At 53.3% G+C, this 25,586-nt stretch overlaps 1 protein-coding gene across 5 annotated transcripts in view; it reads left to right on the forward strand.

Moving 5' to 3' along the window:
- GRIK3 (glutamate ionotropic receptor kainate type subunit 3) overlaps nucleotides 1-25,586 on the forward strand; it is a 124,103-nt gene that overhangs the window by 88,684 nt on the left and 9,833 nt on the right. For 3 of the 5 annotated variants that reach the window (XM_072979610.2, XM_078380075.1, XM_072979611.2), the window contains exons 6-12: nucleotides 2,860-3,033; nucleotides 3,606-3,749; nucleotides 5,844-5,951; nucleotides 7,609-7,722; nucleotides 11,651-11,854; nucleotides 20,614-20,837; nucleotides 24,733-24,851. In XM_072979610.2, coding sequence (XP_072835711.1) covers nucleotides 2,860-3,033; nucleotides 3,606-3,749; nucleotides 5,844-5,951; nucleotides 7,609-7,722; nucleotides 11,651-11,854; nucleotides 20,614-20,837; nucleotides 24,733-24,851 — 1,087 coding nt within the window. Of the gene's footprint in view, nucleotides 1-2,859; nucleotides 3,034-3,605; nucleotides 3,750-5,843; nucleotides 5,952-7,608; nucleotides 7,723-11,650; nucleotides 11,855-20,613; nucleotides 20,838-24,732; nucleotides 24,852-24,988; nucleotides 25,268-25,586 lie in introns of those variants that run through there. The other 2 variants (XM_078380076.1, XM_078380077.1) reach the window with 2 other exon arrangements.

The following is a 25,586-nucleotide window of genomic DNA, read 5'->3' on the forward strand; positions in this document are numbered from 1 at the left end:
AGAAAAATCCAAAAACGCGTAGAAGTGCAATGCCTTTGTCAGACCCACCACAGAAGGGTGGTCCCAAACAAGTGCATGCTTTGGAGGTCTCCAGATTTCGTCGCCAGCCAAGATGCCACAAAGACCAGAAGGTTCTTTGTGAGGAAGGAGCAATGGAAGGGGAAGAAGGTTGCCATGGTGGAACAACTCACATCATTTTGGCGTGGGGGTGGGGGTGGTTTGCAAGGTGATCTCCCCTCCAGGTAGGGACCAGCCCGGATCGATTTATCCTCAGTGTCAGGGAGGTATGTCAGGTGTCTTAAGACCAGGCTGGTCGGGCCCAGATCGTATCCTGCACAGGAGATCATGCATGTAGAAAAAATCTATATGTTTTTGTAAATTATAGCCCCACCCGCCCACCCACTCCAGACAAGGAGACATTTTAATTGCTGCTGCCACCCTTATCTAGCTGAAGCAGCTTTACAAAGTTCCCTGATAACCTCCCATTAACTGGGCCCACTTGCAAGATGGGAGCATATTTTGAACATAAGAGCTTGAAGGTGAAGATGACGAAGAGCTATGGATGGGGGAATTATAATAAATTAAGAGATAAGCAATTACAATTAGTGCCACTTCCCTGAAATAGCAGCTGGATTGTGGGAAAGATATTTTAAGAACCCCCTCTCTCACCAGGCTCTGTCCTTTCTGGAGCCAAGCAAGGCCCAGGGGGTGTGACTGAATTTGCCTCTTGTGCTTAAGCGACAAGATCCCCCGGTTGGGGCCCGAACGAAGAGGGTAGATCAGCAGCTGGCAAGGAGAGGCAGAGTTTGCATAAGACGGCAAGGTGTTGAATCCCGAAGGGGATCGCCATGAACCAGAGGGGAGGCTACAGAGGCCCCACGTCAGCTGTGAAGGGAGAGCATAAGCAAAACTTTGCGTTAAAGGCCACAGGATATTCCTGGCCAGTGCTGGGATTCGGATGAACGTTGCAACCCCTTGTCCTTCTCTGTCCATACAAGTCAAGCAAGGATTTCCAGCCCTGCTCCAAATCTTCTTGGTCTACCCAGATGTGGAAGGGATGGGACCGTATGCATGGCTCCCCCTGCTTCCCCCCCCCCAGTTCCCTTCCTGTTTCCAGTTGTATAATGCTTGCTGAAGGATGCTGAAGCAGGGCTGTCCCGTGGCCCGTCATGCCACCCAGAGCCCCCGACTGCATCTCTGAGTGCCTCCCACAAATGCCTCCACCGCAGGGAGGTTCTGTGCCAGACTTGGGAGGGGGATCCCTGTGCAGCTGAGTCTCTGAAAAGGTGTGAGAGGCACATAGCCCCAGGCCTCGGATGAATCAAGGGTGGAGAGGAGGGAGGGAGGGAGAAGCTGGACTGGAAAAGGCCTTGTCTCCTTTCCTTTCTGGAGAGGAGCACCACCAGCTTCCTCACCTGCTTTTAGACTCCCTTCTCAAGCACCACCTGCTCAGGGCAGCCTTGGGCGCCCTAAGCAAAAGCACAGCAGCCCTTGCTCTGCAAACGTCTGTAAGAGGGACCAGGCCTGTCGTCCATTGATGTGTCAGCACCTGGCCAGTGGAAAGCAAGAGATAAATGGGGGGGGGGGGAGAAAAAAGGAGCTTTAGGAGGAGCCATTTAATCAAAGCATTTCTTTAACGAGATAATGATTTTCCTTGCTGCTGCTTTCTGCAAAGCAAGGAAAGGTATGCATTATTTTAATCTCTGTAATGCAAAGATTGAAACATGAATAAATGAGTAAATAGCAAGAATCTTGTGAAAAACCCCTTAAATGGAAGAGCAGACTGGTCACGAGCACCCCTCATTTCTGCCACCACAATTTCTTTACGACAGGGTGTACGTGAGGATGCCTCCAGGACCCCTCGGCTCTGCTCAGACTGGCAGTGCTTGGAATGAGATCAAGCAGTCTCTCTGTGAGGATGTTTTCATACAAGATGCTGCTGGCGTTGCCGTCCGCCAGGGCCAAGGGGGTCCCTCCTGGGTGTGCCCTGCCTGCGTGTCCTCCTCTCTCTCTCTCTCTCTCTCTCTTGGGTCAGCTGTTTCTTCTTTCTACTAAGCAAAGCAATTGTCATGAGCTCCTGGCTGCCCTCGGTCCCATTCAGACTCTGTTTGCAGAGGTTGACTTTGCAGGCCTCCGTTTGTGTGTGTGTGTGTGTGTGAGAGAGAGAGAGAGAGAGAGAGAGACAGAGAGAGAGAGAGAGAGAGAGAGAGAGATGGCTATTCTTAGCTGCGCAGTCAAGAGGGGCGCATTGAGGCCGTGCACTGGAGCAGGGCTGGCAAGCGTTCCCTCTGCTCAGTTGTGTTGAGCGCCAAGTGGCAGGACTGGGCCCCCAGCCAGCACTCTGCTTGAGCGCTTCCTTCTTCTCCCCTCCTTGACTCATGGCAGAAAGAGCCTGCTCATTCATTTGCAGGCGGCAGAGGGGGAATGTAAAGCCAAGAAATGCATCTCAGCTCCTCTTCCACAAGTTGACAGGCTAAATTCTACCCACAGACGTGGCTCAGACCGAGAACTGGAAAAAATAAAATAGTGAAATTAGTTCTTAGCTTTTAAAGAAATTCTGCCTATTGCTATGTTGCAGGTGGGTCTCTTTAACTGGAAGGCACATCCAGAAATCTCTCATCTCAGGGGACGAACGGGAGATTCAAGTTCAGGAAAGATTGGGCGAAGGGCATCTTCATAGACCAGGGGAAAGATCTGTGGGGAGGCAGAGGGAAGCTGGGTTTCAGTGAAATTCCTCAGCCACTCCTTGCTTCTATCTGGACATAGCCTAGGCCTCCCTCCGTGGATGACAGGAAGCTAGAGGAGGCTGAGAAGAAGCTAGACAAAGCACTGAACGGAGGTTTCTCTCTTTTTCAAAAGGATCTTTATGCATTAGACCTAGAACAATATCGCTACTCTGGAGTGAACCTGACCGGCTTCCGCATCCTGAATGTGGAGAACCCGCACGTCTCCGCCATCATTGACAAATGGTCGATGGAGAGGTTGCAGACGGCCCCCAAACCCGAACCCGGGTTGATGGCAGGGGTAATGATGGTACGATGGTCACTTTATGTTTTCCCCACCCTTTTTTATGGTGGGCGCAGTGGGGCAGGGGTGGGGTGAGGATCTGCTCTTGTTAGGTCCTACCTTTAACAGCAGATAAGGCCAATTATGGTTTCCTTTTGGAGGTGCCTGGCCCAGTCAGCCATAGGTCACCAGGCAAACGTACATGAAAAATGCTTGAAACAAAGTCTTGATCCCACTTTGGGGAGCATTAATGCTGCTGGTGGGCAATTTGGAGGGGGTGGGGAAAGAGAGCATTGAACCTTTCCCTCTAACCACCATGTGTAGTAGTCGCCTGGATGGTGGTGGTGGGAAGGATCAGCTGCCCAGGGCAGGTGTGAACTGGGGCAGAAGCGGAGAGAGTCTCTCTCTCTCTCTCTCTCTCTCTCTCCCCATTAGAGTAGACATGGGATGTCCTTCAGTGGGGCAGGCCAGCGTGGGCCCCTTCTGAGATCAGGACTGCAGGGTAGGGAACGCGCGACTCAGCCACCCCTCCTGAGCCCTGCGGGCTTCCCTGCCCTTAGAGGTGTCACCCAAGTAAATGCCGTTTACCTTCACTTTAGACAGATGCTGCCCTGTTGTACGATGCCGTCCACATTGTCTCTGTATGCTACCAACGGGCCCCGCAAATGACGGTCAACTCCCTCCAGTGTCACCGGCATAAAGCCTGGCGCTTTGGTGGCCGCTTCATGAACTTCATCAAAGAGGTAAGAAGAGCCCCTTCGGTCTTGAGTGAGCTGGAGGCCCGCCTATGGAAGGAGGGCCCTCCTCCTCTTTGTGTTTTGTGTGCCAACATCCCAGACAGCTTTCTTTGGGCAGAAAGGGGTCACCCCGGAGCATGGCTCGGATCCGACAACGAGCAGAGAAGCCTGCTGTGTTGGCAGTCCAAAGAGGCCAGTGGGCGAGTGCCCGAAAGGGGCACGTTGGGCCTTCCCAGTGCCTCCGACGCCTTTGTGTCTTCTTACAAGGCAAAGCACGCTAGGCTGAACCTTGGTGTTGGAATAGGTGGCCCTGCAGTAAATCCCTGTCGCCTTGACAGCCCTTCTGAGCCTTTTTGGAGTCTCAGCTCTAGTGGATGATGCCCACTGCATCTTCCTTTCCCTGCTAACCTGTCTCATTATCCTTTGGGTACAGAAAACCTTCACCTCTGGCCTCCGGGGCTGCAGTGCTGGCAGGATCCAAACAGGGGGCGTTCTAGAGGAAGGCCCCAGTCATGGATTGGCACCTCTCTAGTGGAGTGCCACCCCCCCATCACCCTCCCGTTCTCCGCATGCTTATCACTGAGCAGTCTCTAGTGCCAGGAGAGGAGAGGTGCCCGGCGGCCGTGGGTGCCATCGCCATGAGAACAAACAGCCCACTGGAGTGCCGTTTGTGTTGTCAAGGAGGAGGCAGAGGGCTGGCCTCTGCCTTGTGGCTTGGAAATTAGAGGCACTCCGTGGTGCCGTTTCCCTTGAGCCTTGCAGAGAAAAACAACGAGGAGACAATGATAAGCGGGCTTCCTTCTGCTCAACGGTCTGGCCTCAGATTAGAATGCGGCTCTTGTGTGAGAGAGGGAAATGGAGAGGGGCCACTTCCCTGCCAGTGTCATGCTTCTCTAGGGCGTTTGCCGTCTCAGGGCCCCTCCCCCCTTTTGCAAAGGCTTTGGGTGACACACACACACACACACACACACCCCAAATCCCTGTCGCCGGGTCTCCCGGGGTTTCCCTCCTGGGTGGCACCTGGGCTAGCCCTGCGCCCATGGCTCTGGAACAGCCTGGGGTGAGGGTTCCCTTTGGGGCCATGAGGGCTGCCTCCTCCTCCTCCTCTTCCTCCCGGTCTTGGTGGCCCCTGTGCTTCCCCTGACCAGGGATGGGCAGGTGCTGTTGCAGCCAGTCTTCCCAGCAGTCCTCCCTTTGGAGATGGGCCTGAAGCATTGTCTTCAGGCAAGGCCAGTGGAATGGAGCGCAAGGACCGTTGCTGTCTCCAGACCAGAGCAGAGCTGCTCATGGCAGGACGTTCTGGAGGTCACTAATTCAGGGGTCACCGTAGGTCAGAGGGACTTGAGGGCTCTCCATTTCCTCCACCACTGCAAGGTCTACAACCTCCTTCAGCCACTTAGTCGTCAATGTGGCATTGTGATCATTGCCAGCTGGGACAGTCCCGGGAAGGGTCTGTGTGGCTGCAGGGATGACACGGAAGGGCTTTGGTGATGGTAGCGTGGGATCTGCTCAAGGTTAGCTACTCTCATGGATGAGACTCACCTTGAATGCCAGTGGGCAGTAAGTGGGGGGAAGGAAAGGCACTCTGCACATGCCAAGAGGCACACTCTCCTTGACTTACAGTTTGCAAGTCTGAGTCTGAGCCTTAGCATTGGCAGAAGAACCAGAGGAAGATGCTCAGCCTCAACAGGCAGTCCTTCAGCCAGGCCAGGCATCTGCTGTCCAGCCTGACTTGGCTCAAGGCTGGGGGAGGGGGGGGATGATGTTCCCCTCCCCCGCTGCCCTGGGCCACCCCTCTGGCGCTGAGTGGCCAGTGTCTGGACCCCTCAGCTGATTCCCCCACCCCTGCCCCAGAGGCAGGGCTCTGAGCCCCCAGGATTTATGGAAGAACTCCCCGTCCTCTGCAGCACCCAGTGGCAGCCATAAAGTAATGGAAGTGAAGCATCCGACTCCTTGAAGCAAATGGGCAATGGCTGGGCTCGATGAACGGCTCCTGTGTCTCCTTGGTCTTTGGCCCCAATGCATGCATGCACAAACACTCGCGCACACATGCGCGCACAGAGCCCCTGGCCACCTTCTCTCCTCTCCTCCTTCCTTTAGGCCCAGTGGGAAGGCTTGACCGGGCGCATTGTCTTCAACAAGACCAGCGGCTTGAGGACCGATTTCGACCTGGACATCATCAGCCTCAAGGAAGAGGGGCTGGAAAAGGTCAGCAGAGACGGGGGGGGGGCTCTCTTATTGGATCCTGCACAGAGCTTGGGGGCCCTTTTACTTGAGCTCCTCTGCCCTTTTTAAACTCTCTTCATGCTGTCTCTGACCTTTTGCGGGGCCTCTAGGAGGGGACAGGAGCCCGGCCTCTCCACACCCGCATCCCTCGCCCAGGACGAGTATGTGGTCATTCCTCTTCACAAAGGCCAACGCCTGACGTCAAACAGGGGCTGGAGACTCTGTGGTTCATTTCCATGATTTCCCACAGGCTCCTGCCCAGGAAGACGTGTGGACGCTTTGCCTGCCTTACAATTGTGTGCTTAAGCTCTTTGTCAGCTCAAGAGAGGCTTTAAAGTGTCCATGTCAAATCCCTGCAGAGTTGGGACATTACATTCTTGTCAATAGATAATCTGAATTAATGATGCGCCCAAACCAGGAGCAAATCCCAGTATGTACTTTTGCTTATTATGTTTAATAGCTTACATTTCCTGAGGTTTAGCGGAGGGCTTTCTGATCTTCCTTGCCTCCTGCAAGTTTGCGGATTATGGCGGCATTAGCCACGTGTAATTACAAATCGCGTGTTATCCAGCGATCACGGCAGTGTCAGGCGTGGGGCGGAGGATCGGCGTGGTAGTGATGGTGGGATTTTGCAAAACAGCCGCTGATGCAATCAGACACCCCACGCCGAACCTCTCTCTTTCCTTCTGCCCGGTCATCTTCACAGAGGACAGTGGGGTCTTTGGTGGAGCCTCTTGGCTCCCCACCCTACCCCCCCCCACAATAACCCTTTGGCCCCTACCTCATTGTGAGAGGAAAGGGAGAACCCCTCCATGAAACACCGCCGAGTGCCGGCTGCCTCTGGGGTGACCTTTAGAGCCGCTATGGGAAAACAGGGCTTTCTCTGCCTGGGAATGGAGCTGAACCTCGTCCCCGTGCATTCTGGGCCGGGTTCCTGCTGCAGCTGAGCTGATGATCCAGCACTTCCGCCTTTGCCAGGCGCACCTCTGAAGAGCAAAAAAGACACAGCAGTGGGTCACCACCCATGGAGAGCCAAGGGCAAAGCTGGGCTGCGAATCCTTTTGGCTCTCCCAACACCTCTGGAAGGGAGCAGCTTGGGGCTGTTCTCATTTTACAGTCAAGGGACACAGGCTGTACCTCTGTGTGTGTGTGTGTGTGTGTTTGGGTGTGGTGTGGTGTATGTGAAGAGGTGGCAAAGGTTCACTCCGCCCAGGAGCTGAGTCTGTACACATCCGGGGGAAGGGAGAACCTCCCGTTGTCTCTTCTCTCTCTTTAGCTGCTCAGAGTGGTATAAATATACCAGATGGGTGGGATACAAATCAAATAAATAAAAAAATAAAATATCTCTCTTGGTAGGAGCCTGGAGCAACTCAGGTTGTGGAAAAGTGCCATGATGAGGTGTGGGTGGGTGGGGTCTCCCTCCTCACGTCGTCCCAGGTCCCTGGAGTTGGTTGCCCTAAAGGCTCCCACTTAAATGCTGGGGACTCATCCTGACTTCCATAGGGGAGGCTCTCCAAGGAGCTCCCCACTACCTTCTTTGGCATTAGCCATGGGCCTCTTTCTCATCAGGGACCCGGGGAATCAGATCTCATCCCCTTGGCTGAGTTTTTGCTCCCATTTGCCTTTGCCTCTCCCACAGGTTGGGGTGTGGAGCCCATCCGAGGGGCTGAACATCACCGAAATTGCTCGAAGGCAAGGCCCCAACGTGACGGATTCCCTCACCAACAGGTCCCTGGTGGTGACCACAGTCCTGGTAGGTAATTGCTGGCCTCCGCTTGATTTGTGTCAGGTTTTGCCCAGACATTGTCTGTGTGTTCTTTACAATCCTGAGGTTGAAACCTCCCCACATTTTCAGGTCGGAAGCAAATGTGGGACTTCAACTGCATTGGCATGTGTTGAATCTGGCACAGGCCATTTATCTTGATATCGGAATAGTGGAGGTGTTTCCAAAACACGGAGCTGTGTGCAGACACTGGGGGACATTGATGAATATTGCCCTCCTTGGAAGCATTCAGACCGAGGCTCAGCACCACCAGAGGACAGGTTCAGAGGCTGTGCCAAAGCGAGCAGGAACATCTGTTTCCTGCCTCATCAGTTTAGTCATGGGCTCAGTGAGCGAGACATGAAATACATATTTGAGTAGGCGGGCTTAACGGTGACGCTTTTATTTCAGAAGAGGGAGAGGATGCTTGTAACTGCGCGGTGGGCAAGGGCCTCTTCCCCACTCCTTGGCTCCCCCCAGCAGATGCAAAAAGGGAACAAGGAGAGGAACTGTCTTGTGAGAGGACACCCCGTCCCCCCCATGTATGAGGAGGCTTTAAAGCCCAGGTGCCTTTCTCCACCCCGCCCCTCGGCTGTTTGAACCGTACCTCCCAGAATGCACCAGCCAGCATGGCCAGGGGATGATGGGCACAGTCATCAAGAAAGAAAGGTCTGAAAACTTGGTCTGTAGCCGAAGCCCTTCCCCCTGGACCTGCACATGCTTGAGTGGGCATGCAGCGTCATGAGGAGATGTTGGCCTTTAGGCAGCATCAGCCGCTGTCTCTCAAAGTCAGATGGCTTCCCTAGGAAGCAGCTGCTCTAGAATAATGCATGGGTCAGGACTGAAACGCACTGGGCTGCATCTTGCCGTGCGCCTTGAGCTCTGGAGGACACATGGATGCCTTGACTCCCCAGCCCCCTTAAAATAGCTCACCACCCCTTGTAACAGCCCACCCTTCTCCTCTGTGGCACATGTGCACACACATCAGTTGGCACCTGAGCCAGGTACCAGCGCAGAGTCATTGACTGAGCTGGCAGCTCGCTGATACTTGGTCTGGGTGACTCCTCGCTGTCAGGGTGCATTTTGCACATAGTTGGGCTTGACAGCAAGGGAGGGAGCCTCGGACTGGAAGGTGGCTTTATCTGCCTCCCCCTGGGAATTCTCAGGAGCACCCTCCCCCTCTGAGGGGCCAGTGGAGGAAGGAAGCAGGAAGATAGTGGCCCAGGGCAAGAGGCTGTACACAGCCTGGTTGCAGCATTATCCCTTTAAACGTGTGGATGTGAGAGATGTGGAAACATCCATGCACACTTAGATAGCTGCCCAAGGGACCCTTGGCCCAGAGGGTCCCCTGATGGCAGGGCAGGTCCTTGGGGCCCTGAGCCATTCTGGAGGCCATGGGCCCAGCGTGAGCCTGCTTGACCACTGTGCCTGCCTGTCCGCCTGGAGACCTGCGTCCCACTGCCTCCATCATCTGTTTATAGGCCTGGTGTGACTTGGCACTGGTGCTGGGAGTGTGTGTGTCAATATTTCCCCCCCCCCCCAATTGAAGATCTCCAGAATTGCCTGCTCCTGCCTCAGAAAGAGCCTGCAGGAGACAGGGGGTGTTCCAGTTGGGTGAAAGGCGGGATTTCCCTGCCAGCTGGCTGCTGTTGGTAAAGCCATAAGCTTTCTCGTTACCTAAAGGCATAGAAAGGTAAAGGTAAAGGTTCCCCTTGACATTTTCAGTCCAGTCGTTTCCGACTTTAGGGGGTGGTGCTCATCCCACTTTTCAAGCCATAGAGCCAGCGCCTGTCCGAAGACAGTTTTCCATTGTCATGTGGCCAGCATGACTAGGGAACACCGTTTTACATTCCCACCGAGGTGGTACCTATTTGTCTACTCGCATTTAATGCTTTCGAACTGCTAGGTTGGCAGGAGCTTGGACAAAGCGACGGGAGCGCACTCCATTGTGTGGATTCGATCTTACAACTGCTGGTCTTCTGACCCTGCAGCACAGGCTTCTGCAGTTTAGACCACAGCGTCACCACCTATAGGCATATAAATGAGCAAATTGGGGGGGGGGAGTGTTCGTTGCCTGTTGTTTTTAAACACGTGGAGGAGAAAAGGAACTGCAATTTCCTGATGCCAAGCATCCTCTCCCTCCACCCAATTCCAACCAGCAGTAACAAAATTTTGACCAGGTTGACAGCGAGAGACCAGTTTTGTTGGAAGCAGAAGAATGGCGTGCCTGTAAGGCTGACTGTGAAGAACTCAAAAGAGTTATAGATTTTCTCTACCTTGGTTCAGTCATTGATCCACAGCTGAGAAGTCAGAGGGTTCCAAAGGGAACTAGGAAAGGGTTGGGGGCTTCGGGTTCGTCTTTGGAGGCCGGCGCTCCCTCTCATTTGAGATGCTTGGCTTGAAACCATGTTTTGACGTGGGGGGGGGAGCCTCTTCTGTGTCTCCCAGCCCAAATCCCAAGGGGAACGAACTCACCTCTGTGCCAGGGAGAAGCAAGTTATCTCAGCCTGGGGGCGGCAGCGGGGGGACAGAGAGTGCATGGGACATTTGGAGGGTGGGTGGAGATCAGGAATACTGGCAAAGCCCATCAGAAAGAGGAGGGAGAAGGGAGGCAATGGGGAGCCCCTTCCCGGTTTCCCTTGGTCCCTTGGATACGGTACCAGAGGGGCTGCTGCCAAACCCAGGGACAGAATGTCTTTGATGCTTTTCAAAGTTCTGCAAGAATCCCATTTTCAGGTGGGGGAATTCCTAGGAATAAGAAAAAAGTGCTTCTGCGGCTCTCTTGCCCGTCACCGCTTGCTAGGACGTTTCTCATCACACTTCCGGTGACTCTCAGCCTTCTGAAATATGAGGAAGGGAGGAAGCAGGGAGGGGGCTGGTTCAGTTCCCCTCCCTCTTGCCCTCCCCACTTTCTTTTACACACTTCTGCTCAAATGGGGGGGGGGGGGAGAGAGAGAAGACTTGTCAGGGGCTGGCCCACGACATGCTGTTGTTGCCCCGGCAGACGGCGTGCCTTCTCCTCGACCCACAGGAGATCTGCGAAGATCCTGAAATTGAGGGCACCTTTGCCGAGAAATCGATTAGCAGGCCCTGAAAGCTTGCGAGTGGAATCTCTGACCATTTCCAGTTCTAAATTGTGAAACAGCCTGTGAACGACCGCCTTGCCGAGTTCAAGAATGACCTTGGGGGGGGGGTGTCCCCGGGAGACCTCCGGGAGCAGAGCTGAGGCGAGGAAAGCGGCAACACCACTGCGGCATCGCTGCTTCAGTTATAAATAATGGAGAGGAAGGGGGCTCCACAACTACTCTGGCCGGCCCCATGGAGGAGCGCTAATGCAAGGCACAGGGGCGGTTTTGGAGGTTCGGGAGCCGTTTCCTCGTTTGGGTGCAAGCAGGCTCCTCCGGCGCTCCTGCTGTTCAGTAGCCCATCCCCCAGGTGTGCCCAGGGGGGCAAACTGCAAGTAGAGATAAGCACAAACCACAGAAATGGTGGTTGGTGGTGGCTTGTGGTTCCTGTGGTTCATAAACCAGTTCATTATTTTTTTTTTAAGAAAGGTTCCCATACCGGGGCAGGGAAAAGGGGAAACTCTACCTCCTCCTCCCCCGCCATCTTGAGGGACAGTGGCCAAGCTTTGGGTTGGCTGCCTCTCAAGGAGGTGATGGAGGATGATGATGATGATGAGGACCAGGTGGGGAGGTGACGGGGCAGTGGGAAAGGGAGGCAGGCTGTGGTGGTGGGGCAAACCAGAATGTGTGTGGAATCACAAAGAAACGTTTGTGGTTTTCTATGAAATTCTTGGTTCATTTTTCAGTTCATGCCTGTCTCTAATTGTGAGGCTTCTGGTAGGATGTGTGCTGCTCCAGGTTGTGAGCACTTCTTGTCTCATGGCATTGTTCTCCCTTCTGTCCTGGCTGTGCAGGAGGAACCATTCATCATGTTCACCAAGTCAGACACAGTCCTCTCTGGGAACAAGCGCTTTGAAGGCTACTGCATTGACCTCCTGGCGGAGGTCGCCCGGATCCTCGGCTTCTCCTATGAGATCCGGCTGGTGGAGGATGGAAAGTATGGAGCCCAAGACGAGAAGGGACAGTGGAACGGCATGATCAGGGAGCTGATTGATCACGTAAGTCAGGCCACGTCTTCTGCCTCTGTGCCCCGATTACTTCCTGCTCTCACTGAGCTTTCACCTTGACTTACTGGTTTGTTTTCAAGGTTTCCTCCAAATCCTTCCAGTCTGTTTTTCTTTACTGCAACAAACCATGGATAATGTGGGCTGCAATAAGAATAAAAATACTAAATGCAACTGTAAAGTGCAAACAAAACAAAAAAACATCTAAAAACCAAAATACCAAATCTCACTGCTTCCATGGTGCATCTCAGGCACTTTGTGGCCTCAAGGAAATGGTAGCTTTGAAAGACGAGAAGAAGGAGCAGGGATGAGGTAGAAGGATTGAGAAGCTCTCAAGCCACCACATTGTTTAAGGACTTTTCCTGTGCTCAGGTGGACCTTCACCCCTGCCTACTGGAAGGTCTGACCCCACTCCATCCAAATCTACCAGGCGGAGATTTCTCCCACATCCAAATCCTAAAATGTGAAGAAAGATGGGGAATGAATAAAAACATTCCCCAACAGAACACCAGGAGAATCAAAATGCCAAATGGTAGGTTTTTTTTTTTTTTAAAAGGTTTTCCCATGGTGCCACAAGCCTCTTGAGAAGGAGGGTGGCCAAGAAGGCTTCCAAAATGGAGGAACTGCAAGGCTTTGGAGCACTCATGGGGAAAACTCACTCTGCCGGGGGTGTTCAAGACCAAACACATGTCCTGGGTAAGCCTCTGGAGACGATGGCAAAGGGCGGACAGATCTGGAGGGAAGCGCAGCCCTTCAGGTAGCCTAGCCATAAGCCACAGAGAGCTTTATCTGCCCACCGCTTGCACTTTGTGTTGGGTCCAGGAACAAAGCCAGCACCCAAGGGAGCTGCTGGAATAAGGCAGGAACGGGGCTCCGAATGCTGGCGGCGGTCAGCGGTCTGGCTGCCCTGCCTGGGCCTCCTGCACCCCCTGAAGGCAGAATCCAGGTGCCTGGAGGAGGAACAACGAGAACGCGGCTGAGATTCTCACCAATTTAGGCTGTCTGGATTTGAGACGGGAGGAATTCTGAAGCGGTCCAGGATTCCTCACCTCCATGTGAAAGCCAGACTGTTTCCCACAGATTTCATTTGTACACAGCCAGTGTTCTTTGAGAAGCAAAACACACAGGTGTGTGTGTGTGCATGCAGCTGGCTCAGTGAGGGGCAGGTAGTTGTTTTCAAAAATGCCAAAACAAAACAAAGCCCTCCCCTTGCTTCTAATCTTGAAAGTCCACACAACACAGTAGTCAGCCCTACAGGATTGATATTAAAGCTGCATTTGTGTTGCTTTGTGTCGTTTTGCTTCATTGGCACAAAAGTTGTTCTCATTCTTTTCTTGTGTCAAGAGGCAGCAGAATTCCTTGACCTCTTTCTGGGCACTGACATGGGGGGGGGGCGTCAGAGCTGATGCCCCTACGTAGGGGGCCATTTAGATGGGACCAAGACACTCCTGCCCACGGGTGTCACTTCTGGATCCGCCTTCAAGCCTGAGTACAGAGTTTCCTTCCGAGAAAGGAGCACTTCTTGGATTGGAAAATGCCCTTTTGGGCAACATTGGTAGATGAACAGGGGGCTTCCTCTGTGCTTTTTCTTGCTGTCAGTTGCCCTTAAAGCAGACAAGAGGCTCAGGCAGGTGGGCATAGTCATGTAGTGATGCTGCCCTGTTGGAAAAGGGAGCCAGGGAAACACACACAGTCTCCCCTTCCATGGAAGAGGACAGGAGGGCTTGTTCGGGAAGAGGCAGCGGGTCTCCATGGCCTGTGGCTGCAGAGAACTAAGACTTGAAAAGGGGCCAAAGAGAGGGGAGTTCTGCTGAATTCATAGCCTAGGGCAGCGAAATCTGTCTCTCAGAGGGTTAAGCTCCTGGCAGCCAGGCAACTGGGGTCCCCCAGTCAAGCGAGATCTCCCTCCCTCCCTCTCCAGGATGGTCTCTGCTTGCTCTTTTATTGCCTGGTGAGCTGGAGAAGGAGGACCAGGTGCGAGAGGCACAATTTCATTCATTTAGGAATGCAGTTTTCTTTCTGAAAGCAGCCTGACCTGGCCAGAATAATAAACCGAGTCAGCCTTCCGGCAGAGCAGCTGCACCAGCCCTTCTTGTGGCGCACATCCCGCTTTGCCTAGGGAATCCTTGTCATCCCTCCCCCCCCCCCAATGCAGGTAGACTGAGAGGCCTGGGCGGCCCCTCCATGGAGCGTAGGCACTCTCACTCCACCCTGCCTCCTGTACATTGGGGTTGGGGGGGGGGGGGAGAGAGCCACACTACGGTGGAAAGGGAAGGTGCTTAGCCAATTCCCAGGGCCAGGAGTTTTCCCCTCCAGGCAGGCAATGTTGCCCCATGGGAACCTTTCCAATAGCACTGCAGAAATTGCCTGCTTCACAGTCCTGTTCCTGTGTACATGTGCACACATTTACACACACACACATGCCGTGTTGCAGAAGCCATGGGCTAAAAAGTCACTTCCTGGAAGGAGGAAAGACTTTAAAAGGTCCTGGAAAACCAACCACCCTTTCCAGGACACTTTAAATGAGCCAGCAGCACTAGCCTCACAAGAACCTCATTTGCATCTCTCCAAGCACTTGGCAAACATTAATTGCTCCCCCTGCAGTGCTAAGTGGCTTCTGTTTTAATTGAAACCAGAAATGGCTTCGCTCAGAGCCATGCACCATATCAGTGGCGAGACGGAGCTGTGAGCCTCGCACGGCCGAGCCCCCAATCTGTCCGTCTCGGTCACGCTTGCTGGGACTTGCGCCATCCGTTCCTGGAAACCATTGTTTGCCATTTAAAACAAGCATCTGTTGGTCAAGCGGAAGCCACTTGGAGCGAAGGGACCTTGTTGGCTCAGAAGGTGCAAGAAAGCTTTTCTGAGGAGCTTGCTGTTGTCAAGAGGGCCCCCACCACTTTGCATGGATTTCTTCCATTTGACAAATCGTCTGGGTTCCCGTCTGCAGATACTCACAGCATGGTTCTGCAACAGCATCTCTCCCTCTCCCTCTCTCACACACACTCCCTCTCTCTGTGTGATTGCTCAGATAATACTGTGGCGAGAGGCCGTCTGCGGGAACCTCATTTCCCAGCCCACTGAAGTGCCTTCGTGCAGATTTCAGTTCTGAGGCCTCCTCGGACGGACGGAACCTGTAAAACAGAACGAAATAATTAATGGCATAATTATGTTGTGAGTGCTTTTTGGAGAGGACTGTGAGAGCCTGAGTGACGTGGGGGGGGGAGAGGAGGGGGAAGCAGCCCTGATGCCTGGAGGAGTGGATTATCTCCCTTAAGGAGTCATTAGTCGGTTAAAGTGGAGGATTGCGCCTTTGTTTGTTTGTCTGCCAGGGAGGAGCAGGCGGGCTGCCATGTCTCCATCCTGGGTGAGGAAACAGGACGGCCGCCGGCTCCATCCTGGGTGAGCCGGACAGCCTTCAGGAGGGGAAGTGCCTTTCCCAGCGATTGCAATGGGGAGCCTCTCCTCTCTGGTTCCTCCTTGGGTTGGCTGGCTCAGATGAAGCAGCCAGCATCACTCTGCACCTCTTCAAGGTCACGAAGGGGCTCCTTTTATCCCAAGCTTTCCGGAGTCAACCTGCTGAACCACCACCTCCTCCTCCTCCTCCTCCACCTGCCATCCTTTGACGGAGGTTCTTGGCAGACTACATTTCACAGGATCCTGGAGGTGGCTGGAGCCACAGCCACCATGGTAGCGCTTGTAAGGGTGCAGAGCCCGGAGGAAGACTTGCCCATGAAGAGGTCAACCTGCATTATCCGGGAAGGGGACCGGGAGGTTGCCGAGATCATTGTACTCTCCTTTCATTAGGGACCCAAGCCTTGGCTTTTTTCACTTTCTCAGAAGACAAGACAAGCGGCTTCCTCCCGACTCCCTGAGACGGGGGAACTTTTATGCATGGTTGCACATTTTGGAGGAAAGGAATCAAAAAGGTATTTTTGAACAGAAGTTTTTTTGCATTTTCCACAGGACTACTTTTCTGCCCCACCTTCAGTCTTCCCATGCTTCCGCGGGCATGAACAATATCAGGGTGGTCAATCATTATTTTTTTATGGTCTGTCATGACGTGTTGAAACACCTCTTTTCATCTAGGATGGAAAAAAAATGTGTATATTTTTTTTACCTCCGCCTTTAGGACTAACAAATTTATCACAGCGGGAGCTTCCGTGAAACCACCTCTTCAAGTACAGCATGTCACGAAAGCACCTGCTGTAATAAATCTGGCAATCTTGAAGGTGCCACCATGTGTCAAGACTGAGGATGAGAAAAACTGGGAGTATCCATTATAGCCAGAGGTCTGTCTCTCTTCAGGAACTGCAGAGAAACACAGAGGAAGGAAGAACAGAGAGAGAGAAAGAAAGAAAGTTTAAGACAAGCAGGTTGTGTGAGTGAGGGAGAGTTGCCACTTTCCGTCCCCTCTCTCGATTGAGAGAAGGTGTCTTCAGGCTTCTCTGAACCCTCTTTGTGGTGCGTTTGCAGAGCTGTGAATGGATTTGCTTCCCCCCTCCCCCCATGGACATCTTAGAAGGCTGGGGTGGGACGGACGTGAAGATGTCTTCCTTCCGGCCTCCAAGGCTGATCTGGATGATCTGGAAGTAGGAGTGCAAAACCTGGTTAGCAGAATGGGGGTGGCTCTCCCCTGCCACAAGTCCCAAACTTTGCCCAGGAGAGCAGGAAAGCAGACCCTGTAGGACAGCAAAGGGCTGGGGCTGGGCAGGGGGTGAGTTGAGACTCAAGAGCCTGTTGTGTTTGGGCTGGACCAAGGAGGGAGAGAGACCAGCTCCTCTGGTTAATCCAGTTTTGCAGGCTGTAAAATCCATAACTCTCAGAATTGTTCAGGGGGAGCCATCAGAGTTCATCAGCTGATGGGGTTGAGATATATGCGCTGTGGATGCTCCCCTGGAGAGGAAGGTGCTCTAACTCCAGGCCTGAGATCCGAATTAGAGGGAGCTCCTTGGAAACCTGCCGAGCCTCCTCCTCCTCCCTCAGCAGAAGATGAGCTTGACCCGTCGGCTGCTTGAACCAGGACTTCCTTTGGCTTTCCCCGGCCCTCAGTGAATCATGTGGTTCTCTGACTTGCAAGCAGGGCATGGTTTCCAACCACAGACTGCCTGTGATGTGACACTGTTGCTCGCTGTTTGTCAGCAGTGCATGGGGGGGGGGGAGAGCATGCTCCCCTTCGCCCCTGCCGTGTGATCCAGGCAGGTCTAGCCACAGGCAACGAGGCTGTGGGGAAAAGGCTGGCTCTTCTAAAACTTCTTTGTGTCAAAGCCAGCCGTAAGCAACAAAACAACAGCCCTGGATGCCTTGAAATGTTTTGACGCCGGGTCTCCTGTCTTGACCCCCTCCCTCCGCCAAAGGTCCTCACCTTTCCTTCCCAAGGAAATTCCACTCTGGATGAGAGGAAGGATCCCTCTGGTTCTGAGCACCATCCTGCCTGTTGACCAGATTCTGTCCTTGTGATGATTCTCTCCGACCGCTTGGCCACCCGTTCCTGCATGTCTGTTTTCTGGGCTTTTTGAACACCCGCAATCTGCATCCGAAGGTTGTTCTTGTGGCCCGAACATGAAGTCATCTGACGTCCGAGCCTCTGGAATCTTCCTTCTTCCGTTGACTACAAACCAGAAGATGCTTCCATGCTAAATTTGCAGTGAAGAGTTCACCAACACAGCTCAGAGACACCGGCTGTTGGACTTGCACCCCCAGGCCTTTATGCGCTGGCAAGGCTTCCTCCTTGGCTGTTATGAATCCCACTTGGCCCAAAGACCACAAAATGTCTATCGGGGAGGTTGAATGGAAATCGTTTCCCACTGATTGTGGTTATTCAGCCTATTCTATATCCCCGGGGACGATTGGACTGGTGATTTAATAGTTTTACGACAAACCAACATTTATTGAGAGTCAGTTCTGCCCACTTGCCTCCTGATGGCTTCCCAGCCTGGACGTGGTTTTGGCACAAAGGCTGGGAGACTGTTTCACAGAGATGTGTGACCCCAGTATCACCACTCTCTTGCAAACCAGGTTGGTCATGGCCAGGTCGGTGCCCTGTTTGCTTTGCAGGGCATATCTTTGGGAGGGAGGGAGGGAGGGAGAAGGAGCCTCCGTGCCATTGGGAAGACATGGCCCCGAACCTGGCTCCTTGTTGGCGTTTGACCAAGTCCACTCCTCCCTCCATCATGAGGATGTTGGTAAGTGGTTTAGATCAAGGTCAATGCCATAGCAAAACATATCTCAGGAGCCGACATATCTCACAACCCCCTCCCACCCCAGGTGAGCAGCCTCCTCAGGTACTGCCAGGTTATAGTTAAATGTTGAAACTTCTCCAAGCTGGAAGAATGATCATTAGGTTAGATTAGAAAAACCTCCATAGGATTTCAGGTAGGACGGGGGGGGGTGCATCCCTAAAAGCAAAAAGCAAAGTGTGCTGCTCATATAACCTCCCTGTCGTGCCTGGAGCGCCCCTCCGGGCAGTTCTCAATTTAATGATCTAGCAACACACACACTCTTTTTCTTTTTCTTTAACACACACTTGAGAAGGTGGATTTCATAGACCCCGTTTTTAATGCCCTTTGCTTGTGCTCCCATTTATATATTCCTTTTATTCAAAGCTATGGTCAGGGTGACCTAGAAATATACCTGTGGCTATGAATTATAACCGAAGGGGAAGCGAGTTTTTATTTTAATTTTTCTGGAAACCAAACAAAACATTGCCTTGGTGAATGTTGGGAACTATCTCATGATCAGATTTTCAGTTGCCTGGCCTGTGTCGTCTACCGAGCCCTTACCTTACAGCCTGAAGGGTGGCCTTTCTCTTGTCCTGTCCGCATCTTGAATCTCTCCCCTTCCACCCTAAACAGAAAGATGATGTTGGGGTCAGACCACCCGGACGAGTTGTTTTCCAAGCCCTGGCCCGCATCGGCTGGAACTCCTGCCTCTCCTGCCAATCTCTGTGTTCTCTGGTCACCTCAATGGATTCTGCATGATCCGCCTTGTCTTCCTGTGCCACAGATGAGGAGTTTCTGTAAAACAGCTGAAGAGGACGGTTGCCCTTCTCTCCCTCGCCTGTCCTTGGATAAAACTGGGGCTGCGTTTGGCATTCAGCATCTTCTCTGTTGAATGCGCAGGCGGTTGATGCATAGGGGAACTCCCACTGCTGTTTGGAAGCATTTTGAAGGAGGCTGGAGTAGATGACCCTTGGGGATCCCCTCCAACTCTATGATGCCGTGCTTCTCTCTGGCTGCTAAGATGCGCCAGCCTTTCTACTGGGAATTGGGACTCCCTTCCGCATGAGACTCATGGGCGAGCCCTCAGTGGACACCCCAAAACATGCAGAGCCCCCACTTGCCCTGGAGATGAAAGGGTTTGCCTGGCTGTTTGAGGTATGAGCTGCCTTTAAGGGTGAATCCCTCTCGTCTCAGCTTCCAGAAGTCCATAAAACATCAATAACACAGAAATTCAAAGCACAAGGACGAAGAATCGGCAGATACAAGCAAGGCACAGGAAACACTCCACTCAGCAGAGCAAAAAACAAAACCCAAACCAATGTCGGAGAAAAGCCACTGAAACCTGATTATATTATGTGGTTGTTATTATATAGTATGTTATTATGGTTTATTTTGTTGTGAACTGCCCAGAGTAGCCAGATGGGTGGTATATAAATTGACTGACTGACTGAATGAACGAACGAATGAACAATGTTTTTAAGGCCACTGTGAAGGCCAGAAGTGTCTGTGTTTCAGTCTTGAGCGATCTGTCCATTCTGAGCTCTCGGGGGGGGGGGGGGAGGCTGCTCCAGCCTGCTGGAGAGCCCCAGTCCCTTGATCAGGCTGTTGAAAGGCATCTCCCGGTTTGGAGGAAAGTGTTCCAGGGACCTGGTGTGGCACATCCACCCTGACATGGAGGTTGCCCAACATGCCAGGCACCCGTCAAACTCACAGGGAAGGGCTCTCACCCTTCAGCTGTTGAATAAACGGATGGTCGGTTCTTTAGTAGACGAGATGAATCTCGAGGGCAAGGATCACCAAAAGTCAGAATTGACTCGAGGGCACGTCGTCCTTGTTACTCTGTTTCATCGGCACCTTCTGCGTTCTTCGGCTTCAACAATGGCGTCTATGGTGACATTTGCTGTTTGGAACGTTTTGCACTTTATTAGCTTTAATTACGGTCCGCCGCCCTGAGGCGATGATCCACCTTGGCTGTCATGACAGCTGCCTGTTCCTTTCAGTGCCGGAGGCGGTGAGCGCCTGGGGGCCGCCTTGGGGTGCTGAGGAGCAGGAGGAGGAGGAAGAGGAGGAGGAGGAAGAGGGGGCGGCCACCTTCCTGCCTGCCCGGCTGGTGGCCTTTGTGGCTAACAACGGTGAGAAGAGGACACCGGACAGGCAGGGGGTCCTCGGGCGGTTCCAGCTTCGGGACCCTCCTCATGTTCTTCCGTATACAAACAGGAGGGAGGCGTACACTTCTTTTTTTACTAGAGACAGAGGGGCAGACAGACAGGGAGTGCATAGGAAGGAATACCTCAGTATGTTTTGGTTCTTTGAACATATTTTTTCTCAGTGATGGTGGATCCAGTGGTTTCTGTGACAGACTTTCTCCTGGATGGACAAACGGGATCTTTGAAGTGGGAGGCCAGGCTCTCCTTGCTGAGTTGAGAGAGAAGCCCCCGGCTCTCTCTCCTGGTCCTCTCCCTCCTCTCTGGCTAACAATGTGTGTTCAAACCCTCTCTCTCTCTCTTTCTGTCTCTGTCTTTCTTTGCCCCACAGAAAGCGGACCTGGCAGTTGCCCCGTTAACCATCACCCACGTCCGGGAGAAAGCCATTGACTTCTCCAAGCCCTTCATGACCTTGGGAATCAGCATCCTCTACCGGAAGGCCAATGGGACCAACCCCAGCATCTTCTCCTTCCTCAACCCCCTCTCCCCTGACATCTGGATGTACATCCTGCTCGCCTACTTGGGTGTCAGCTGCGTTCTCTTTGTGATCGCCAGGTAAGGAGCTCACCAGGTATCGGCCTGAGGACCAACGCTGGGCTCAGGCTGGGCTGCTTCTTTTGGAAGCTCTCGGGTTCCTCCGGGGTGCCGGCATCCCGTTCGGACACCCTCCTCCCCACAAAGCATGTGCCTGTCGCACGTGGCCCTCGGCTGTTGATCCCACTGACCGTGGACCCCTCCTCCTCCCTTGGCCTTGGTTCAGGGACAAGCAAAAGCTTCCATTTCATGCTTTCCCAGGGCAGAGCATGCTCACGGTTGCCTCTCCCAGATCCTTATTCCGTGGTTGTAAAGGATGCTGTTCCTCACCTGCCACCCTCTGTTTCTCCTCCTCCTCCTCCTCCTCTGGTGACTCCCTCTGCCTCCATGCTATGCTCCTCCCTGGCCCTCCCCTTCCCACAAGACTCCCAAGGACCTTCAGGAAGCATCCTGGTGGCCCCAGCAGCTGGACCAACTTGCTCTCCTGCGATGCTGGGACTAGAGCAACCTGGGATCAAGTCCTCACTGAGCCACAAAGGTCCCTGGGGCAGCTTGGGCCCCGTCAGGAACCCCTTGCTCTGCCTGGCCTCACAGAGGAAATGGCAGGACACGCAGTGTAGCCAACAAACAACTGCATGCATGGAGAGATCAATGAACTGGTGGAGGAGGGAGGGGTGGCCACTGGTCCCCCATTGTCCTAGCAGGTGCTCCTAGCAAGGAGGATCACAGTTGCATGCATTGTGCAGGGGGAGGGCTTGGAGGCAGGAGGGAGAGACAGAGGTACCTGTGCTGCTATTGAGAGAGAAGGAGAGAGAGAGAGAGAGAGAGAGATGTGCTGCGGCAGTACATTAAGCCATTAGATGGGTTTGCCTCCCACCTTTGACCATGGGCTAATAGGAAGTGACTAGGAGGAGGGGGAATATGCCAGCGCCAGAGCGGCCATCCATGTGGGGTCAGCTTCCAGACAGCTTTTGCAACAGCCTGTCCAGTTGGGGATTTGAGCGGAAAAGGGAGCCACTGAGTGGATCAGCGGCAGCAGCATCATTATCTCCATTAGCTTCTGTGTTCTGGCGGTGGCAGTGGTTTGCCGGCTCTCTGGGACCGTGGCGGCATTTGGAGGTGATTACCTGCGCTTAGTGCCTAATGCTGTAATTTTGTGTAATGCAGCTTATCAAAAATCGGCTCTCCGGGGAGCAGGCTGGCTCTTTGTTTGCTCTGGCACATCTGGATGGGCTCGGTGGCTGATTTAAAAGTTTTTGCAAGTGCATCCACCAACTCTGAGAAGAGGACCTTTCCAAGACCCCTCTGTGGGGAATGGGGAGGCTCCTCCATCCCTCCTTCCTTCCTTCCTTCCTTCCTTCCTTCCTTCCTTCCTTCCTTCCCTCCCTCCCTCCCAGAGAGGGCTTTGGTGCAACACTTAAGACCATAAAAGGTCAAGGCCTGGCAAATCTCAGCTAGGGAACATTTCCCAAGATGGATGGCTACCTCCCCCCCCAAAAAAAAAGACATCCCCTTACTCTGAGCTGCTACCTGCCATGGCTTTGGGAGCTGAGCAACCTGTAGCAGACAATAGATGGAGGATGGAGAAGCCACTCAGGAAGGCAAGATCTGAACCACCGACCACACAGATAACTCCCTGCTGCTGAACGTTTCAGCCGTCTTCCTGCCATCTTGCACCCGTGCTCCGGACTAAGGGAAGGATGTCCAAGAATTCTTAAAGTGTTGGGGTTGGGGGCAGCTAAATGTCTTGAATCGGCAGGGCTTGATGAAAGAAATTCTGAGAATGATCCAGCTGTTGAAAAGGAGAAGTGCAAAGGACCCTGCTTTTCAAGGCTCGGCTCCTTCTCACACTCCATGCCCCCCTTTTGCACTCCACGCCCCCTTTCCTCCGGGGAAGCCTCCAAGGCAGCCCAGCCCATCCCTCCACCTCCAGGGCTTGATGAAAGAATTTGGTCACTTGAAACCCCTTTAGCCAGAGGTGTGAGTGGGGTGAGATGAGTGGGTGGCCAGCAGCAGTGGCCGCCTCTCTTTCCAAAGCCTTGGAGAGGGTCTGGTGCACCAGGCAGTCCTGGAGGGTCCAAGCAACAGCTAGACTACTCACAAAGAGCAGGGTTGGTTCCACCCCCTGTTTCTCTCTGCCAGGTGGCTGAGAACTCATCCATCCTTTCTGTTCTTTGATTTAATTTCGTCTTTGTCTCTCCATTCCTTTCCTTATGTTTTACCTTTTTGATTTAAACTCTGCCAATTGGAGTTTGCAAAGCCCCCCCCCCGCCCCACAATGTCACCCTACCAGATTTTTGTTTTTTAATTAGATTTTCCTGTGCCAGCTACACACAAAGGATCCCTCTTTTCTTTGCCTTGGTTCCAGTTAAAGTTGCTGCAACTTTTCCCTTTTTCATCCAAGCTCCTCTGCTGCCTGATCCCCCCCCCCAGGCACCACCTTGCCTTCATCCTAATTACATTTGCACAAAGGCTGCTTTTGTGGAAAGAGGGGGGTAGGGAGCGGGTTTCCAGAAGAGGACACAGAGGAGGAGACGGTGTGTGTCGGCCCCAGATCTCAGGGGGCAGTTTCCCACTCTTGACCTTTGCCTGGCTCCAGAATTCTGTGGAAAAGTTGCCAATCTCGGCACGCCTTCATTCAAAGGGTATGTGTGCCTGTGTCTCTTCAAACGCACCTGCTCCCTCTTTCCCAGCCCTACAAAGCCCTCCATCCGCGCTGCCACAGGTCACTGCCTGCTGTTTAAAAGGGCTCTGTGGCGGCTCAGGGACCAGAAATGGTGACGTTTTGATCCATCAGAGCTTTGCCTAAGGTTTTGAAGCGTCTTGATGGAGCGGCAGCACGATTCCACCAAATGCCATCAAAGTGAAAGAAATGCAGAATTGTGTCGGCCAGGTGGCCGCTTTTGCTCGGCGATGCTTTCTAGTTTCACCAGGGCAGTGATGTCAGAAACAGTGCTTAATTGCCGCTTGCTGTGGACCTGCTCCTGTTGTCCCCCCACCCCCCCACGCGTGGTCAACATTTTGTGTTTGAACAGGTTTGCTGGGCTGGGTGCCTGCCTCAGATCGGCCCGCATGGATCCTTTCCTGCAAATGCATTTGTGCTTTAAGGTTGGGGGAAACCAAAGACCCTTCTTTCATTTAAGACGGTGTCTGTTGTGGGTAAATGGCAGGGAATGAATGGCGAGGGAGGGGGGGCTTGGTGAAAGGAACTACAGCTGCTGCCCCCCCCTTCCCCCTCTCCTCCCAGTCTCATGGCTGGGGTTTGGAAGAGACAATAGCTGATGCAAAGCTGTGTGGATTTCTGGAGGGAGGAGTGGTGATGATGGTTATTAATCTGCTTGGTTCTGAAGCAATTATGCTACATTTAGTTTAATCGTCTTGCAAAATGCAGGTCTTTGGGAAAAAAATGTGAAAAACATTTTTCCCTTGCCTCAAGGTGGCCTCTTTAGAAAACGCAGAGGTGGGGTGGGGGTGGAGGAGAGAGAGAGCGAGAGATTGAGAGAGCGAGCGAGCGGCAAAGGCTGGCCTTGCACAAACATACCTGTCAGAAATTTGGCAGGAAGTGTCCTTTCAGGAAGCACTACTAATCTATTCCAGCTTTCGTCCCCTTCTGTCAAGATCGAAATCGGGGCACCTGTTTGATGCTTCCCAAGCTGTACGGAGTCTGTGCAGGGGGAGAAGCCTTGGCATTTTCCAAAGCGAGATCCTGATTGAAATGGACACCTAAACCAGACACCTAAACTTTCCGGCTGAATTGGAACAGCTGGACTTCTCAAAGTGGTTCCAAACCAAACCTTCCGCATTTGGTGCGCGCGCACATGCACACACACCGATCTTGCATCTATGACCCCCCTCTTGGCCCATCCCAGGGGGATTCCTGGTGGTTTCCCTTGAGCGCTGCTGCTTCTTTCTGTAGGTTCAGCCCTTACGAGTGGTACGATGCCCACCCCTGCAACCCTGGCTCGGACATGGTGGAGAACAACTTTACCCTCCTCAACAGCTTCTGGTTCGGAATGGGGGCCCTTATGCAGCAAGGTAGGTCTCCCTGCCCCACCCCCACCCCCCGAGGCGTGTGCCGCTGCTCCCTTCCCGGCCCGTGACGCCTCTTCTGCACGCCACTTTGGCTCCGTGTGTGCCTGCACACGCCTGTTGTGGGTTTTCCTCTTTGACAGGTGCAAGAGAAACGTAGTTGTTCTTCCTTTTAAAAAAAGCTTCAGGAGCAAGAAAAAGAACGTCGCGCCTCTTCCCCCTTCGCCACCGTCTAGAGGCAGCTGAGCTCTGCCGAAGAGCTTCTGTCATCCCACAATGACAAGCAGAGACACTGGTTTGGAAACGGGGGAGTTTGTCTCTGAACAATTACAGGAGTGCTTGTCAAGACGCGCTTTCGTCTCTCTTCAGCCACGCAAGCTTTTAGGTGCAGCGTCTGAGCACTCGTCCGCCCTCCCCTTCCCCTGACAGCTCCACACAGCCCTGTGGGGATCAAGCGCTGGCACTCCCCTCCTTCCAGCTCTTGCACTTAATTGAGCTGTGCCACTCCAGCGTGGCTGCGCGGCTGCCCTTGGGGTTGGCTGCTGCGCTTTGCTTTGCTTGGGGGCCGTTCCTGGTAGGCAGGACGCAGAAGGAGGGCCGGTGGGCACTGAAGCACCATCAAGAGAACAGGGGCCTTCATACAGGTGGGGGACTCCAGGGGTGGGGGAGAGGTTGTTCCTAAGGAGCTACGGTGGGTGAAGCTGGAAAGAGGTGGAATGACGGAGCTGACCACCACCCCCA

The sequence above is a fragment of the Pogona vitticeps genome, chromosome 9, assembly GCF_051106095.1.
Source record: "Pogona vitticeps strain Pit_001003342236 chromosome 9, PviZW2.1, whole genome shotgun sequence".
Lineage (NCBI taxonomy): Eukaryota > Metazoa > Chordata > Lepidosauria > Squamata > Agamidae > Pogona > Pogona vitticeps.